The sequence below is a fragment of the Cyrtonyx montezumae genome, unplaced genomic scaffold (assembly GCF_038088225.1).
Source record: "Cyrtonyx montezumae isolate F1298 unplaced genomic scaffold, pur_monq_1.0 scaffold_18, whole genome shotgun sequence".
NCBI classification, from domain to species: domain Eukaryota; kingdom Metazoa; phylum Chordata; class Aves; order Galliformes; family Odontophoridae; genus Cyrtonyx; species Cyrtonyx montezumae.
In genome coordinates this window covers 1,633,868-1,650,318 of record NW_027071914.1, presented here as the reverse complement: position 1 = coordinate 1,650,318, position 16,451 = coordinate 1,633,868, and the positions used below count along the sequence as shown (strand labels likewise).

The 16,451-nt window shown below is 51.3% G+C and overlaps 2 protein-coding genes across 7 annotated transcripts in view; both read right to left on the bottom strand.

The window, feature by feature from the left end:
• The window catches only part of LOC136047376 (protocadherin gamma-C5-like), a 118,955-nt gene that overhangs the window by 29,565 nt on the left and 72,939 nt on the right, over positions 1 to 16,451 (bottom strand). The window contains exon 1 of one of the 6 annotated variants that reach the window (XM_065734426.1): positions 1,183 to 3,726. The exons of the other annotated variants lie outside the window; for them this stretch is intronic. Within the exon in view, the coding sequence (XP_065590498.1) occupies positions 1,183 to 3,606 (2,424 nt within the window). The 5' untranslated portion in view covers positions 3,607 to 3,726. Of the gene's footprint in view, positions 1 to 1,182; positions 3,727 to 16,451 lie in introns of those variants that run through there. 6 annotated transcript variants of the gene reach the window in all.
• Positions 3,832 to 16,367, bottom strand: LOC136047725 (protocadherin gamma-A2-like). Its single transcript, XM_065735020.1, has 3 exons — positions 13,863 to 16,367; positions 4,110 to 4,224; positions 3,832 to 3,983 (listed from the first exon to the last, which is right to left on the bottom strand). Exons 1-3 carry the CDS (start codon positions 16,281 to 16,283, stop codon positions 3,832 to 3,834), a joined length of 2,688 nt encoding a protein of 895 aa, XP_065591092.1. The 5' UTR covers positions 16,284 to 16,367.

The following is a 16,451-nucleotide window of genomic DNA, read 5'->3' as shown; positions in this document are numbered from 1 at the left end:
TGCCGTGACGGGGAGAAGCGAGCGGGGACCGCAAATCGCCCACACCAATGTGGGAGACGCGAGTCCCGGCGGAGATGTCGCCCCTGGGCACGCTTTTTCACCCCACAAACTCCTCTTGACCGTCGGAGTGCAGCCAGGAGCACAGAATGTATACAGCTTCAACAACATCAAGCCGATGGGCTCAGGGTTTCCTACCTAAGGAGACACTGTCAGGAGTTCAAGTGTATCGTTATCACTGCTAGCACATCCTTACCACCAGCCCACAGAACCTGCCAAAAGTATGCGCCTCAAGTCAATAAAACCCAATGTTATTCATCGTTATTTTAAAATAACTGAATTCTGGAGCAGAATTCATGACGGTTCCCGAGGAAAATGCCCTGCTTTACGCACCGCAGCTGCACAGCGCACTTAAGTACGGAGGGTTTCACATCTCTGTACTCCGGAGCGCCTCTACGTGGACACAGAGCTGAAAGCAGAGCTCTCGTCTCGCAAACTTTTACACGAACGAATTCCAATTACCTTCCCTTCTTACGTATAATCTAAAAAGAAGAACATCCACAGCCATTCTGAAACTAAAACCTCGAAATAGTTTTCAGTCGCTTCACTCTTAAATAATCTCCAAAGCGTTTTTTTTTGCCTCCAGCCACCGCCTCTTTTCTAATACTCTCAAGTCTAAGCTCTTACTGAGCAATTTCTCTAACAAGTGTATCACGATTCATAAGGATTTTTTCCTCATATGAGTGTACATTTGAGCTGAATTCAGAGTGCCTTGTCCCAGCAGCAGTCAGCCAAGATGCAGAGTGCTGAGTACAGCCAAAAGGTTCCCCCACTCAAGAAGGGCACTGAAGATGCAACAATTCCATTTCCCACATTTTGTGTGATCTGTAGGCATTACATCTTCTTCACCTTGACGGGACACCGGACTATTGACAGAGACATCATTGGAGCTCCTGAAAGCACCATTTTGGGGAAAGGGAGCAGTAAAACACACGGCTGAATGAGAAAGTTCCCCCTGCACTGCGAATTCCATTTGGGCTCCAGCATCCTTGTGCCATCACTCCACCCCACAACCCCAACCCGGTACCCCAACTTGCTGAAACTCACATGCAGAGTGAGACAGCAGAGCGAGAAAGGAGAGAAACCACAGGAACCCGCAAAGAGGGACAAGGGAGAGCAGCTCACCTGTGCCGAGCTGTCAGGGTCGGGAGGGTCCTTCTCTGATTGAGCACCTGTGCCAGCTTCCCCAGCCAAAAGAAGGTCAGAGAGTGCTGCTGCCCCGGGTTTGAGAAACGTGAAGTCCTTCTGGCCCGACTCAGAGGCCAGGCACACCTCGTAGGTATAGGGCAGAGGCAATGTGCTGCTGCAGTAGTTGAAGGGCGCTTTGGGGCCAAGGCTGGAGTAGAGTTCCTTATCAGAAGTTAGAAAGATGGGGGGACTCCTGGGCCGCCGACATTTAAAGAAAACGACCAAAATGACCGTAAAAACAAACAGCAAGGACACCAAAGCGAGAGCTACCACGAGAACGAGGTTTAAATCAGAAGCCAACTCGGACTCAGCGTTCTGCTCGCTCAGCTCCGGCAGCGCGTCCCGCACGCTCTCGGCCAGCACCACGTGCAGCGTGGCCGTGGCCGACAGCGCCGGCTGCCCGTGGTCCTTCACCACGGCCACCAGCCGCTGCTTGGCCGCATCCCTCTCCGACACGGCCCGCGCCGTGCGCACCTCGCCGCTGCGCGCCTCCACGCGGAAGAGCTCTGGCTCCGACTCCTGCACCAGCTCGTACGACAGCCACGCGTTGCGCCCCGAGTCCGCGTCCACCGCCACCACCTTGGCCACCAGGTACCCGGCCTCGGCCGAGCGCGGCACCACCTCGAACGGCCCCGCGCCCGCACCGCCGCCCGCACCGCCGCCCGCCGCCGGCCACAGCACCCGCGGCGCGTTGTCGTTGCGGTCCAGCACGAAAACGCGCACCGTGGCTGTCGCGCTGCGCGCCGGCGTCCCGCCGTCCCGCGCCTGCACCTCCACGGCGAACTCGCGGCACCGCTCGTAGTCGAAGGAGCGCTGCGCGTACAACGCGCCCGTCTCCGCCTGCACCGACACGAACTCCGCGTCCGCGCCTCCGCCTGCCAGCGCGTAACTCACGCGCCCGTTGGCGCCCGCGTCCGCGTCCCGCGCGCTCACGTGCAGCACCAGCGCTCCCGCCGCGTTGTTCTCGTGCACGTAGGCGCTGTAGGCGGCCTCCTCGAACACCGGCGCGTTGTCGTTCACGTCCGACACCTCCAGCGCCAGATCCGCGCGGCTCCACAGCGCCGGGCTGCCCCGGTCCGTGGCGATCACCGTTATCCGGTGCTCGGACGCCCGCTCCCTGTCTAGCTCGCCCGCCGTCACCACCTTGTACGAGCCGCCCGACGACGCCACGATCTTCAGCGGCGCCTCTCCCGACAGCTCGCACCGCACCAGCCCGTTCTCCCCAGAGTCTCGGTCCCGCACTTTCAGCAGCGCCACGACGGTGCCCGACGGTGCGTCCTCAGGCACCGGGCTCGACACCGATGTCAGCGTCACCTCGGGAGAGTTGTCGTTCACATCCAGCACCTCCAGCTCCACCTTGCAGTGAGCCACCAGCCCGCCCCCGTCCCGCGCCTCCACCAGCACCGTATAGCCCCGCGTGTCCTCGAAATCCAACTCCTCCCGTAGTGTCACCGTCCCGTTCTCAGCGTTCACCGCGAACTTCTGTAGCACTTTGGCCGGCATTTCTCCGAAGCCGTACGTGATGCGGGCGTTGGTGCCCTCATCGCTGTCGGAAGCCGAGACATGCAGCACCACGGAGCCCGGCGGCGCGTCCTCGCGCAGGCTCACCCGGTACCGCTCCTCCGCGAACACGGGAGCGTTGTCGTTGGCGTCAGTGACGTTGATGAGGAGCTGGGCGGTGCCGCTCCGGGGAGGATCGCCGCCGTCCAGTGCTGTCAGCACCAGGCGCAGGCTTTGCTCGCTCTCCCGGTCCAGAGCGCGGCGCAGCACCAGCTCCGCGAACTTGCTGCCGCCTTGGCTCTGCTTCACCTCCAGCGCGAAGTATTCGTTGTTCTCCAGCTCGTAGCCCTGCAGCGAGTTCGAGCCTACGTCCGGATCCTCGGCGACCCCTAAGGCAAAGCGGGCACCGGGAGGAGTGAACTCGTTGATCTCCAGCTGGATGCTGTCTCGCATGAAGCGCGGAGCGTTGTCGTTAACGTCGTGGATGACCACTTCGACGTGAAAAACGTTGAGCGGGTTCTGCACCACCGCCTCGAAGCTGACGGAACAGGACGCCGACTCGCCGCACAGCTCCTCCCGGTCCAGCCTCTCGCTCACGTACAGGTTCCCGTTCTCCCCGTTCACGGCGAAGTAGCTCTTTTCCGAGCTGAGCCGCAGCTGGCGCGCCGGCAGCTCGGCCGGGCTCAGCCCCAGGTCCCGCGCCAGCGGCCCCACCAGCGAACCCTTGCCCAACTCCTCGGGGATCGCGTAGCGGAGCCGCTCCGGCGCCGCCCGGCAGCAGCAGCAGCAGCAGCAGCACAGCAGCAAAGCGGGCAGCAGCCCCTCTCCCGCACTCCAGCGGCGCCGCCGCCCGTCCTCCATTGGCAGCAGCGCTCGCCGCTCTCCTTCCTCCTCCCGCAGCGCTTCCAGCCGGGCGCCGTCCGTCCCGAGCTCCGATCCGGCCGGAACACAGCGATCCGTGCTCCGGTTCGGCCGCCGCGTCTCTGCTGCCCGCTGTGTGCGGAGTCGGGCGAGCGCGCGGCCGGCGGGGACGGGAGGAGGAGGCGGCGGCGGCGGCCAACAGCGGCACCCGGAGGCGTCGCGGCGTCACCGCAGCCGTCCGAGAGGACCGGCACCGTTCCCCGCGCTGACGGCAGCTGCCCGCCAGGCGGCAGCGCTGCTCCTCCCTGGGCACCTGGAGTTGGCAAAGCCGACATCCCGGCCCGTACAAGCGGAGCGTCCGGCGGGGAAACGCTTTCCTGAGCACAGGTAAGAACAGATACACGGCACAGGAATTATCTGGGAGCTTCTGCGAGCGCTGTGGATTGTCTTCCCCCAGCTCTTTCTTTTCGTTTCTATATGCTATAACCAGCAACGGTAAGTACTTCCAAAGAAAAGCTGCTGTAGGAAGCAAGCACTCGATCCACCTTGAATACCATTGCTTTTGAGGAGCTCCTTGGCCTTATCTATTTCATGTCCTATCTCCGAGTGACTGAGACTCTGGGAGAACACAGCAAGCTTCACTTGCTACGACAGCAATTACCAGTGCGTGCTCCCACTTCTACAAGTCAGGGAAACCAGCACATCTCCCTGCTCTAACAGACTGAACACAGCCCTTCTCCATCTGCTTTTCAAAACTGCTTCTTTTAGTGAGCCAGGTAAGCAAGCTGTGGTAGGAACAGTGAAAATATATGCAAGTGCTTGCTGTCCCTGGGACCCTTCCATTACCAGTGTGCTGAATTGTAAAGAGAAGCAATTGTGTGTTACCTATGTTGATGCCTGAAGCATATGCAACACAACAGCCAGCTTTCCAAGCACAGCTGGTGGCTTGGAGGATAAGAAGATGGCAATAAAGTTGCAAGAAGGCTCAGAAAGACTTTAAGGGAGAGCAACAATAGAGGAGGATGTTTATCAGTGACACAAGGATTGTGACACATAATTTGCAGCAAGACATCACAGAGCATGTGAGGAGTGGGGTGCTCTGAAAATGGAAAGTGTAAAACTCTCCTGAGGCTGATGTTTCTGAATAAATATCTTCCTTGGTACCTATTTCTGTGATAGCATTGCCTCTCAAAAGAGATCAAAGGAATGAAAGACTCTGGAAACCAACCAAGCTTGGTTCATGACCATGGGTACTACATGGCCATATGAATTACTTCAAGCTTTAAACAGAAAGTGAGTTTGGAAACTACAAACACAGTCAATTTTCCTGCCATTCTGACTGCTCTGAAAGAAGGCTCCATTGGTTCTCATAATTCCCTTACAAGATGTAAAGAGGTGAACTGGGGGACTCAGGTTCTCCTTCACAAACTTACTCCATGGCAGCACTCACCAGGAAATAATTGCTTATGGAACAGTTCCTCTGCCACAGAACAGTCACAGTAACACTGTCAGAAGATGCTCTTCCTTGCAAACAGGATAATTTTCAAGAAGAAATAGCCACGATGTGCTCCCATTGGAGAGTCACACACACAAGGATCCCTGGTAGATTGAGCCTGCACCAAGGTTGCTGTGTAGGCAGGCTTATCCTGCCAGTAAGCCCATTCCCACAACCACATTCAGGGCCCATAAGACATAATATCAGCTGACTGTCTGGAGAGGAGAAGAGAATTAAAAAGAAAACTTTCTAACCCATATTGAGTGCTACTGCACACCTCATTCACCATTTGCATCAATTTTCAGGCCTTACCGTCAACAGAGCTCAGGCTATCACATGTAGGAGGAGATAAGGATAGGGAATCAGCTGAAAGGTGGCAGTGGAAGTGCAAGTGTTGAACTCTTCCTTTTAAGAGTGTCTCATTATGCTTTGCCACTCCATCTGCAACACAGTCTAGTGGAAACTGTGACAGTACTCCACAGCTTTTCCACTCCGGAATCTCAATGTCATATTTCTCTCCAACACAGTCGTGCAAACAAATTATATCATGCTGCATCAGAGCTCTGGGGTTTAGACTCCACCAAAGGTCTAACCCATCATTAGGCTGTTCTGGTATGAGGACACGGCCTTATAAATAAAGTATACTGCAAGCCACTTCTTTTTGGATGCCACCTTTAACTGGTCCATGAGGATGTGGGGTCTGAGAAAAAATGGTAGAGATGTGCGAAGGAATTCTCAAAAGCTTCTTTAATGTTTGTCACCTCCAAAACTGAAATGTTCTCCTTGAGCTCATTTTCAATCAAGACATCTGAGTGAAACAGGGAAATCCCATGACTTGATTCCTAACACTTTACACCACTTTCAAGCCCTGAGAAGAGGCTTGTAAGGTCTATAACCACAGCACTTTGTCTACAAACATACAGTTCTTCAAACCTACTCACAGTACAGGTTAAATATATTTGGAAGAGCTCAATGGTGAGTCACCATCAAGGCCAGACAGTGCACCCATACCCAACCACAAGTATCTTAGAATTCTGCATTTACCAAGAAGTAATCTCACTCTTCCACCCTCCTCCTCCACCCAGAGCTTGGAACTGGATCAACTGGCTGAGGAACACACTGTGCAGAACATTCACCCAGGAGAATAGTAGAAGAGCTGCCCAAAGCGGGCACTCCCCAGAAGCATCTCCCCATTCATTTCAAATACTGGCTTATTATCATCCTAAACAATGACTGTTAAACAAAGGAAGTTACCTTTGCATCATCATCCCACAAGCACAGGTTTTATTCAGACACCTGAAACTCAATACAGAAGGGCATTGCTGTCTCCAAGATGTGTATCAAGATACATCTCCACAGCACCTGGAAGTTACTAAGTTCTCCAGCTGCAAGCAACATGCTAAAGCCTTTCTCTGGACTACATAGCAAGGGGCATCATTTCAACAAGAATTCACCGACTCTCATTGATCCTTCTCATCTCTGATTAATATAAAACTTGAGAATGTGAAGGAATTAATATGGGATGATTTCTCAAGCTGAATTTCATGAGAAAACATGAAAGATTCAGTTTGGGTTTCTGTTTCATTCTCTTCACAGAAAATTCTGTCTTCAAGTTCTTGCAACCTTATCAAAGGAAGTAAGGATTTGTAGCAAAATGACACGAGCAGTTCAAAATAAAAAAGCACTGTCCAGAAATGGGAAATACAAAGCACAAGCTACCTGGGAAAAAAGAAGACCTGAAAACTTAACTATTACTATAGGGAAACTGTCACAGTGTTACATGGAGATACAGCTGAATGAATGAGATACCACAATGGAATTTTGAGGCATCCTACCCATTGAAAGCATCATTCTACATGCACAGTGTTTACACCAATAACTTATTAGCATTTCCTTCAGGTCAGAGAAATGGGGATAACAGTCTAAACAGCACAGGCCTTTGCTCAGATCAAATTAAACCATTATCTAAGCAATCTTTCTGTAGACCCATGTATTTTTCAGATTCAAAAACAGATGCACACCTTCATTTCTCTGCAATCACAGAATTTTGTTGTACAATGGACAACTTTTGGCCACAGACATTTTTTGTCCATATGTCATTTCTCAGCATGAACATTTAGTGAGGTTTTAGGAAACTCAAGTATATCAAAATACATTAAAGTGTATCAAAGTCTGTTTTGACTGCTATAAACATTCAAGGCATATAACCCTGTAGAAGTCCTCCCCAAGGCCTCCAATTACAACAGATCGTCCAAGCTCTGAAGGATTATCAGACATGTTGAGGACCAGCTTTAGACCTTGACAACAAACAATGAACATCTCTAATCTAACGGATACAAAAGAATCAGTTTCATCTGCAGATTATGTCACTAGGTACATATAATAAGTAATAAAGGTTGCTAGTAGACAGCAAAGACACAGGAGGAATCACCAAGAGCTCAAAACAGAGACCACAGCCAGAGGTAACTAAGGAAGTTTGGACAAGACAAAAAGGAAAATTTGATCTAACAACTTTGATCACTTGAATGTTAACACCTATCTCTTATACATTAAACATTAACTACAACTCTTTCAAATACCCTATAACTCTTCAGCCATCAGTCATGTATATGTCCAAGGACTCTATGAAGAAAATGAAACTGGTGAACCTGCAACATGGATGCTGCTATAATGTGGCTGTTTACACAGATGCATCCAGCTCCACCCTTGTTAGGTCAACACTGAAAGTCATCAGCAAATCACATCTTCTGTGTCCTCAAATAGCCCTTCACAAACAGCCACTCCTAGAATTCTCAATACACTCAACTTCCACAATTGTATTCCATCTCCATAATGAACATAGCAGGCCACAGATACAAGTATGAAATCAAAGCATTGCCTAACCCAAACCATATCATCCAACCTGTTCTCCAAGTTCAACGTCAGCCTCTAGCCCTCCTTGTGCAGCATTCAGTCACCATCCAACTTATGGCCATATGTCACACAGCAAGAGCACTTCATTCAGTGCCGTTTCCTTAGAAACATTAGTGCATAAAAGTATTCACAGCTGAAAATAATCAAGGTATGCATGCACACTGCTCACCCAGCCCTACAATTACAAGAGAACTTTCTGTCTATAAAGGTCACATAGAGACCCCAGCATTACTTCTAGAAAACATAAATGGTAATGACAACATGAAACCTAATGAAGCAATCACTTTCAGGTGTCATGGTCTTATGATTTTTGGTATTGGTATTCCATATCATAACATCATGTGGTGCATTTGGAGTTAGAGAGTTGATGCTCTGGCTCCATGGATCATTGATATTTCCAGGTATACCTGTCTCAGAAGAGAAGAACATTCCCCAGAGAACTGTGTGATGCTTTGCATTTTTATGTGTTTCCGCTCAGAGGGAAAGATAAAAACTGTCTGTGGTCACAGAACACTCTCTTTCCTTTGGAATCTACCCAGCAGTGGGTGCTCGCTGCCATCCGCCTTCAGCGTTAGCATAAGGCCTTCAGTTTATTGGACACTCTCTCTCTTGCTCATTTTATTTGATCTATTAGCTTCAATTCCAATTATATTGTATTATATTGTGTTATTTTACTTTCTGATATCTTATTTAGTAAATTAGCTTTCCTCCTCAGATCATTGCCACTGTTTTGTTTCTAGGCCCATCTCCCTATTCCCTTTTCCCTTTCCCCCTTCCCCATTCCTGGGGCATGGGTCTGTGGGTCCCCCGCACCAATTGTTGTGGAACTGGGCCGAACCATCCCATAAACCGTTGATATCAGGTTATGTGAGCAGATACTTATGCACATAATTAAAAAAATAAATAGATCAAAAGAGCAGGGACATCAGCTATGGTATCTACAGAGATAGAATAAAAGTATAGGAAGCTCTTCCATCTGCTCTGTCTCTACAGTGATGCAATTCCTTCAGCTTGCCAGCAATTAGGAAATGAGAAAAGGAAGTGAAGAACACCAATGGAAACAGCTCCATCTATCCCACAATTATAAACATATATTACAGACTTTTCTGCTACACTGAGGTCCAGTTTAGAACAACAAAGGCAAAACTGCAGAATATAAACACAGGGTCATTAATGTTCTGTTAAATCTCATACTATACGTTAAGCATGTGAGCTACTGGCAACATATCCAACCCAGTTAGCAATGCAAAGTGAAAGGCAGCAGTCAAAGCTGGATCATTAGCAGAAGCACATAGAAGTAGAACTGTAGGTTAAGCTCCTTATGAAGGGCCTCTTTCTGAAGTTTAGGCTTCTGAGAAAGTTTGAGTCATTCTCTTTGGCCTTGAGCTTCCTTTTTTCCTCCTATACAAAATTCTGTCTTCAGCTGAATGAGATCTAGTCAAGCGAAGAATGGATTTCCAGCCACACAACACTTCCAAATGTAAAAGCAGTGTCCATAAATGGGACACCCTATCATGAAGTGATTGCCTGTACACATAAAGATGAATATGAAGAATCATAGAATCACCAAGGTTGGAAAGACTTACAAGATCACCCAGTCCAACCATACACCTATTATCGATCATTCTCACTAAACCATATTCCTCAACACAATATCTAAACGTTCCTTGAATACTTCCAGGGTCAGTGACTCCACCACCTCCCTGGGCAGCCCATTCCAGCATCCAACCACTCTTTTGAAGAAGTAACATCCAGTCTGAATTTCCCCTGGTGCAACTTAAAGCCATTCCCTCTCTTCCTATCACTAGTTATACAGGAGAAGAAGCTAACCCCCAGTTCACTACAACCTCCCTTCAGGTAGTTAGAGAGAGCAGTAAGATCTCCTCTGAGCCTCCTCGTCTCTGGACTGAACAATCTCAGCTCCCTCAGCCATTCCTGAAACTACATCAGAAGGTTACAAAGTCAGATAAGTGAGGTTTCACACAGGAATTACAAACCATTCGACCTATGAAGCATCTTTCTACAATACAGGATTTTGTGCAAAAACTTAATTCTCAGAGGACTGTCACTGCCTCTATCAACAGGACATTTTGCCATTGCATAGATGGCACAGATACTTGCACCAGGTACAAAAATAAACTATTGCCCTGACAAAAAAATGCTGACTCAGCCATTTCCCAGGCTCTACATCAGCATTTCACTCAGCATGCGCAGCCTTTGCTTGCACCACCAAAAACATGCAGCATTTGGCCCTATGTCAAGAGCATTCCATTCAGTAACATTTTACTGGAAGATAAGGATATTGAAGTGTTGCTTGACAGCTGCAAACATTCAAGGCAGATGTGGAAATGGCTCCCTTTTTTCCACATCCATAACTGACAGTACAGTCTTTAAAGGGTTTCCAGCCACTGTCAGACCTTGGGAATGAACAAGCCAAAACCTACTGAAGTGGTGGATGTTAACAGTACTAATGAGACATCCCCTTTGGATCCATCCAGACATCATACAACAAAAGTTGAAGGGAAGAACCAATGAAACAGCTGTTGCCACAGAACGTCTCTGTTAGTGAAGACATGCCCAATTCCAATCTCATAGGTCAAAGGGAAAAGATCAGAAATCAGTAAGCCACGTCCTGTTTTTTCTCCACAAACCTTTTGCACACATCACACCAAAGCCATTCGCAAACACAGCTGTTACAATTGAAGATGATTATGTTTCTCCTTCAAAACAGGCAGACATCATCAAAAGGTCAGCTGCCCAGCCTGCTTCTCGAACTCCTACACAAAAACCAAAGCACAGAAGGATAGACATTTCTTTACTCAATACATCATGATGCATCAGCAGAAATGTCCTGAAGAGAATAAAGGAGAAGCTGCTACTTTGTACACAGAGTCATTGAGGCAATCCCACAGTCCTAAGAGATCTTCCAGTCTTTAAAGGATGTCAGACACACGGGAGCTTCAGCATTACTCCTTGAAAATAATAAAAGGTGACATCATGAAAACTACTGAGGTGAAGCAATCACTTCCAGGTTATGTCACCAAGCAATTATGCACATAATTTTAAAGTCAGAAAGAACCTGGACTCCTATGGTCTATACAGGTAAAGCAAACTCCTCCATTTGCCCTGTCTGAGATGTTATTCTGTTATCTATCCAACATTTAGGAAGCAATGAGCAACAGTAACACTGGTAATAAAATTCAACTGTTACCTCCAATGGGAAAATAAAGAAATTTTGGATCAACTGTATCAAAGCCAGACTCATGAAAACTGTTCCAAATAATGAACTCTTTCAGATAACAACCAGTATCCTTACAGTTCCATCCGATGAGTGAGACAGTTCATTTGCTGCTGTAGATGAGGGTGGACAATGACATGGAGTAAGCTATAATATGGCAGTCAACGTGCAAACACTTTGACCATTCACACTAAGAACACGTTGATGTGCTTTGCTGTTCCAACCTGTCTGAAATGTCTCTAATTCACTTTGTGTGAATTAGGAGCAGAGTTCTATTTGAATTAGGGATGAAGAATAGGGAGTGGAGAAGCATTGTGAGAGCCAAAGCCCTGATAGCATCTAGACTTTGAAAGATATCAGCCATGTGGAGGACCCAGCATCAGTCCTTTGAAACATAAAGTGAAACAACATGAAGCCTAATGAAGTGAAGGAAACACTTCAGGTTATGTGACTAGCCACTCATGCATATAATTAAACAAAAAATGACAAACAACACAACAAAAACACACACACAAAAAAGAAAGAGCTAGGATATCTATAGCCTGCGTGTGTAAAATAAAAGTGCATTGAACTCTATCATATCTGCCCTGTCATCGTGACCAAGATGTCATTTCAAATAGCCAAGCATTAGGAAATGAGAAATCAGACAACACCAGTGGTAATGCTGCCAATGAAATGCAGCTGTTACCTCAAACAGGAAAGGAAAAGTGGCTTGGATCAACACACACCATATCAGTGCTGGAAGCAGAGCATACCCTTGCTCAAATGTCATGCTTTGCCATTTGGTAACTCAATAACCAAAGCTGTGTCTTGCAAAAAGCATTTCATCTAACCAACTCTTTAAAATGACAACTCCATTGATCCTGGATTCCCACACATATCACTGCTAAGGATAAGGAATGAGCTGCAACATGGTGAAGAATACGCACAGAATAATTTGGACAAGTTCAAAAGGTGAAGACAATATAACAACTTTGGTAAACTCATTGTTAACACTTGTACACCTTTAAAATGAAACCACAGTGAACATAACAACCTCCAGATCTATCCCTATGAAGTCTATGCAGAAAAGCACACCTGGATTTGCCAACATGGCTGTTTCTGATATAGCATATGGCTCCTAGCAGAGCCATTTCCCACCCTGATAGGTCAAAGATGAAAGACCAGGAATCATTGTGGACATTGCAGAAGGACCAATTGTCCTGATTGCTTCTCTAAGATGCACACATAAACCTCAACATGGATGGACAGAAAGATATTTCTTGTTCAAAACATCACAATGTAGGAACAGAAACACTGTGTCAAGGGTAAAGGAGATGCATCTTAAGTTTTACACTGAGTCATTAAGATTCTGTTTCAGGACTGAGATAAAAGAAGCCTAAATAAAGTCGTTCACGCAGAGGCTCATGAATGAGATGCCCCTGATTGTATGTCATTGTGCAGAAGCACGCCATTTCTTTTCAACTCTACATTCTCACCAAGTAAGGTTTTAGCTACGAAAGTCTACAGACAATTTAAACTTAGCAACATTGGATTTACAGCACAGGGTTATGAGGTCACACACAAGGGAGAACATGTATTTGGGGAGCAGGGAAGTATGTCTTCTGAGTACTTCAGCCAGTGAGGAAAGAACGAAAGGACAGTGTGATTGGAAAGTTAGGATAAAAGGGAACCTACAAAGTCCGGTACTTGGAGATTCCCCACAGATATGCCCCATGGACTTTACTTTTATTCAAACAAAAAAAGCTAACAGCTGTCCTCTCTCTCTTTTTGAGATAAAGATAATTTAGAAAGTCTGACTGAGATACCTTTCCTCAACAAGGACGGGCTCACTCAACTCAGTGGGCACACAAGCTATCAGGAAAACAGCAGATCCTGAAAACTACAAAATGTACTATTTAAAACCCCTAATGTCGACCAGGCAAAATGAGTTTCACATGGCAGGAGAAAAAAAAATAATAATAAAAATAAGAATCTAAAGAAATGAATAAAAGAGATAAAGACTCAGTAAAGCAAACAGTAACCAAAAGTACACTCACACCTCCCGCCTTACACCCAACATTAGCGAGAGCCCGGGTTTGCCTCCCGTCAGCAAAGGGCATCCACACACAGCCCGCAGCAAAACGGAGCTTTGGCTCCGAAGGAAGAAAAATATTCTCATCAGCGGAAAAAGAGAGGGAAAAATGATAAGGAAGGAGAGAAGCACCGAGAGGAGGCGAAATTACAAAAATACATACGCATGTATTCTTCACACAGCGCTGTCATGGATATTCATTCGTTAACAGGAGCAAAACCCTTTATCTGTCCGATGCTACAGCCACGGACAGATAAAAAACGAACAGTAAGGCGGCAGTGAAAGTCCAAAAAGCTCACAATAGGAGATAAGAACATGTCGACACACCCTGCAGTATCGCACCGTCCCTAACGCGGCCCAGCAAAGAGGACAACAACACTCTGCAAATTAGAGGCAGAACAGTAAACAACTGAGCAAACGCGGGTAGAGAAGAGGAAAGGAGAAACGCGAAATAGGAGAGAGAAACGTCCCGAGCGAAACACGGGAATGAAGAGAGGGAGGGGGGAGATGGGATCGGCCGCGGTCGGAGCACTCACCGTGAGGGCGCCTTCCCCGCGCAGCGGCGCGGGCTCGTCGGGCGGCGGGCGGGCCGGGAGCGTGTCGCAGCAGCTGCCGGGCGCGCAGCGCAGCTGGCTCTTGCGCGAGTCGGCGGTGAGCGAGACGTCGTGCGAGTAGGAGCGCAGGAAGGCGCGGACGCCGTCGATGCCCACGAAGTGCGAGGCCGGGACGCCGCGCAAGGTTCCGCTGGGCGGCGGCGGCAGCCGCGAGCGGCGCCAGCGGCGGAGGCGCAGCGCCAGCAGCAGCAGCAGGAAGGCGAGGAAGAGGCAGGACACGGCCGCCACGGCCAGCACCAGCCAGCGCGTCAGGCTGCCGGCGGGCTCGGCCGGCGCCGCGGCGCTGCCCAGCTCCGAGAGCAGCTCGGCCACGCTCTCGGCCAGCACCACCGTCAGCGTGGCCGTGGCCGACAGCGCCGGCCGGCCGCGGTCCTTGACCAGCACCACCAGGCTGTGGCGGGCCGCGTCGCGGGCCATTGGCGAGCGCGCCGTGCGCACCTCGCCGCTGTGCAGCCCCACGCGGAACAGCCCCGGCTCCGTCGCCTTGGCCAGCTCGTACGACAGCCACGCGTTCTGCCCCGCGTCCGCGTCCACCGCCACCACCTTGGCCACCAGCGCGCCGGGCTCGGCCGAGCGCGGCGCCAGCTCCACGCCCGCCCAGCCCGAGACGGCGCCCGCGCCCGCGCCCGCGCCCGGCGCCGGCGGGTACAGCACCTGCGGCGCGTTGTCGTTCTCGTCCGCGATCAGCAGCCGCACCGACACGTTGCTGCTGAGCGGCGGCGCGCCGCCGTCCTCCGCCCGCACCCACAGCTCCAGCTCGCGCACCTCCTCGTAGTCGAAGGAGCGCAGCGCGTACAGCGCGCCCGTCTCCGCCTGCACCGACACGTAGGACGAGAGCGGCGCGCCCCGCAGCCGCCCCTCCCGCAGCCGGTAGCGCACGCGCGCGTTCTGCCCCCAGTCCGCGTCCGACGCGCGCACCGTCAGCACCAGCGCGCCCTCGGCGTTGTTCTCGGGCAGCCGGGCGCTGTAGCGCGCCTCCGCGAACACCGGCGCGTTGTCGTTCACGTCCAGCACCCGCAGCGCCAGCACCGCGCTGCTCCGCAGCGCCGGCGACCCGCCGTCCGCCGCCCGCACCGTCACGTTGTACTCCGACGCCTGCTCGCGGTCCAGCTCCCGCGCCGTCACCACGCTGTAGTAGTCGTCCAGCGCCCGCTCCAGCCGGAACGGGACGCCCTCGCCGAGGCTGCACCGCACCTCCCCGTTGCCGCCCGAGTCGCGGTCCTGCACGTGCACCAGGGCCACCACCGTCCCCGGCGCCGCGTCCTCCGAGATCTCGCTCAGCGCCGACCGCACCGAAATCTCGGGCGCGTTGTCGTTCACGTCCGTCACCGAGATCGACACCTTCGCTGTGTCAGAAATGCCACCGCCATCCCGTGCCTGCACTCCTAGTTCATAGAAGTCACCATCCTCAAAGTCCAGGCTCCTCAGCAGCCTGATTGCTCCCGTTTTCGATTCCAGATGGAATATGTTTGAAGCTTTGTCAGAAATCTCTGGAAATGAATACTGTACGTCTCCGTTGGTTCCGTCGTCGGGGTCGGTGGCGGTGACGCTGAGCAGCGTGGAGCCCACGGGCACGTCCTCGGGCACTCGCACGGTGTACACCGCCTGGCTGAAGGCGGGCGCGTTGTCGTTGGCGTCCAGCACAACCACACGAATCCGCGCCGTGCCCGTCCGCGCCGGCTCGCCGCCGTCGCTCGCCGTCAGCAGCAGCTCGTGAAACGCCGCCTCCTCCCGGTCCAGCGCCTTGGCCAGCACCAGCTCGGGACGCTTCTCGCCGTCGGCTCCCGCCTGCACGGACAGCGAGAAGTGCTCGTCGCCGCTCAATGCATAGCTCTGCAGGGAATTCGAGCCCACGTCCGGGTCATTAGCCTTAGGTAAGGGAAATCGTGTCCCCGGGGCTGTCATCTCACTTATTTTCTCTTCAAGCTCCAGCTTCTTAAAGGATGGTGCATTATCATTTATGTCCATTATCTCTACTGTTATCGTATAAACCTTCATCTCCCCCTTTAGGATTACTTCACAGCGCAGCACGCATGGCTCTATGTTCTCACAGATCCGCTCCCTGTCTATCCTCTCGGCCGTCACTAAGTGTCCGCTGTTGGCATGCAGAGCGAAGTACTGCGTCCTGCCTTGGGACACAACTCGGGCGTCGTGGTCGCGGAGCGCCGCCAGCTCCAGCGCCAGGTCCTTGGCCACGTCGCCCACGAACGAGCCCTTGGGCAGCTCCTCGGGCACCGAGTAGCGCAGCTGCCCCCACGCCGCCTCCCACGCCGCCACCAACACGCAGCACAGCAGCAGCGCCCGCCGCCTCCGGCCCCAGCGCCCTTCTCTCGCCGCGCACATCTCCCGCACGGCACCAACCGCCGGCACCTCACGCTCGCCGCTCCGGCGCCGCTCCGCCTCCCGATTCTGCTCCCGCTTCCGTCTCGCCTTCTTCTCCGGCTCCGGATCTCCTCTCGGCCGCCGCCGAGCGCTCTCGCCGACCCTCCGCTTTACCGGAGCACCGCGGGG

What these genes read in the sequence shown, in the direction of transcription:
- LOC136047725 (XM_065735020.1), bottom strand. Translation starts at nt 16,283, where the DNA reads ATGTGCGCGGCGAGAGAAGGGCGCTGGGGCCGGAGGCGGCGGGCGCTG. An exon ending in GCGGGGAAGGCGCCCTCACG is followed by an intron (nt 4,225 to 13,862) that starts GTGAGTGCTCCG and finishes GTGTTCTCCCAG; the next exon opens with AGTCTCAGTCACTCGGAGAT. An exon ending in ACAGCAGCTTTTCTTTGGAA is followed by an intron (nt 3,984 to 4,109) that starts GTACTTACCGTT and finishes ACCTGTGCTCAG; the next exon opens with GAAAGCGTTTCCCCGCCGGA.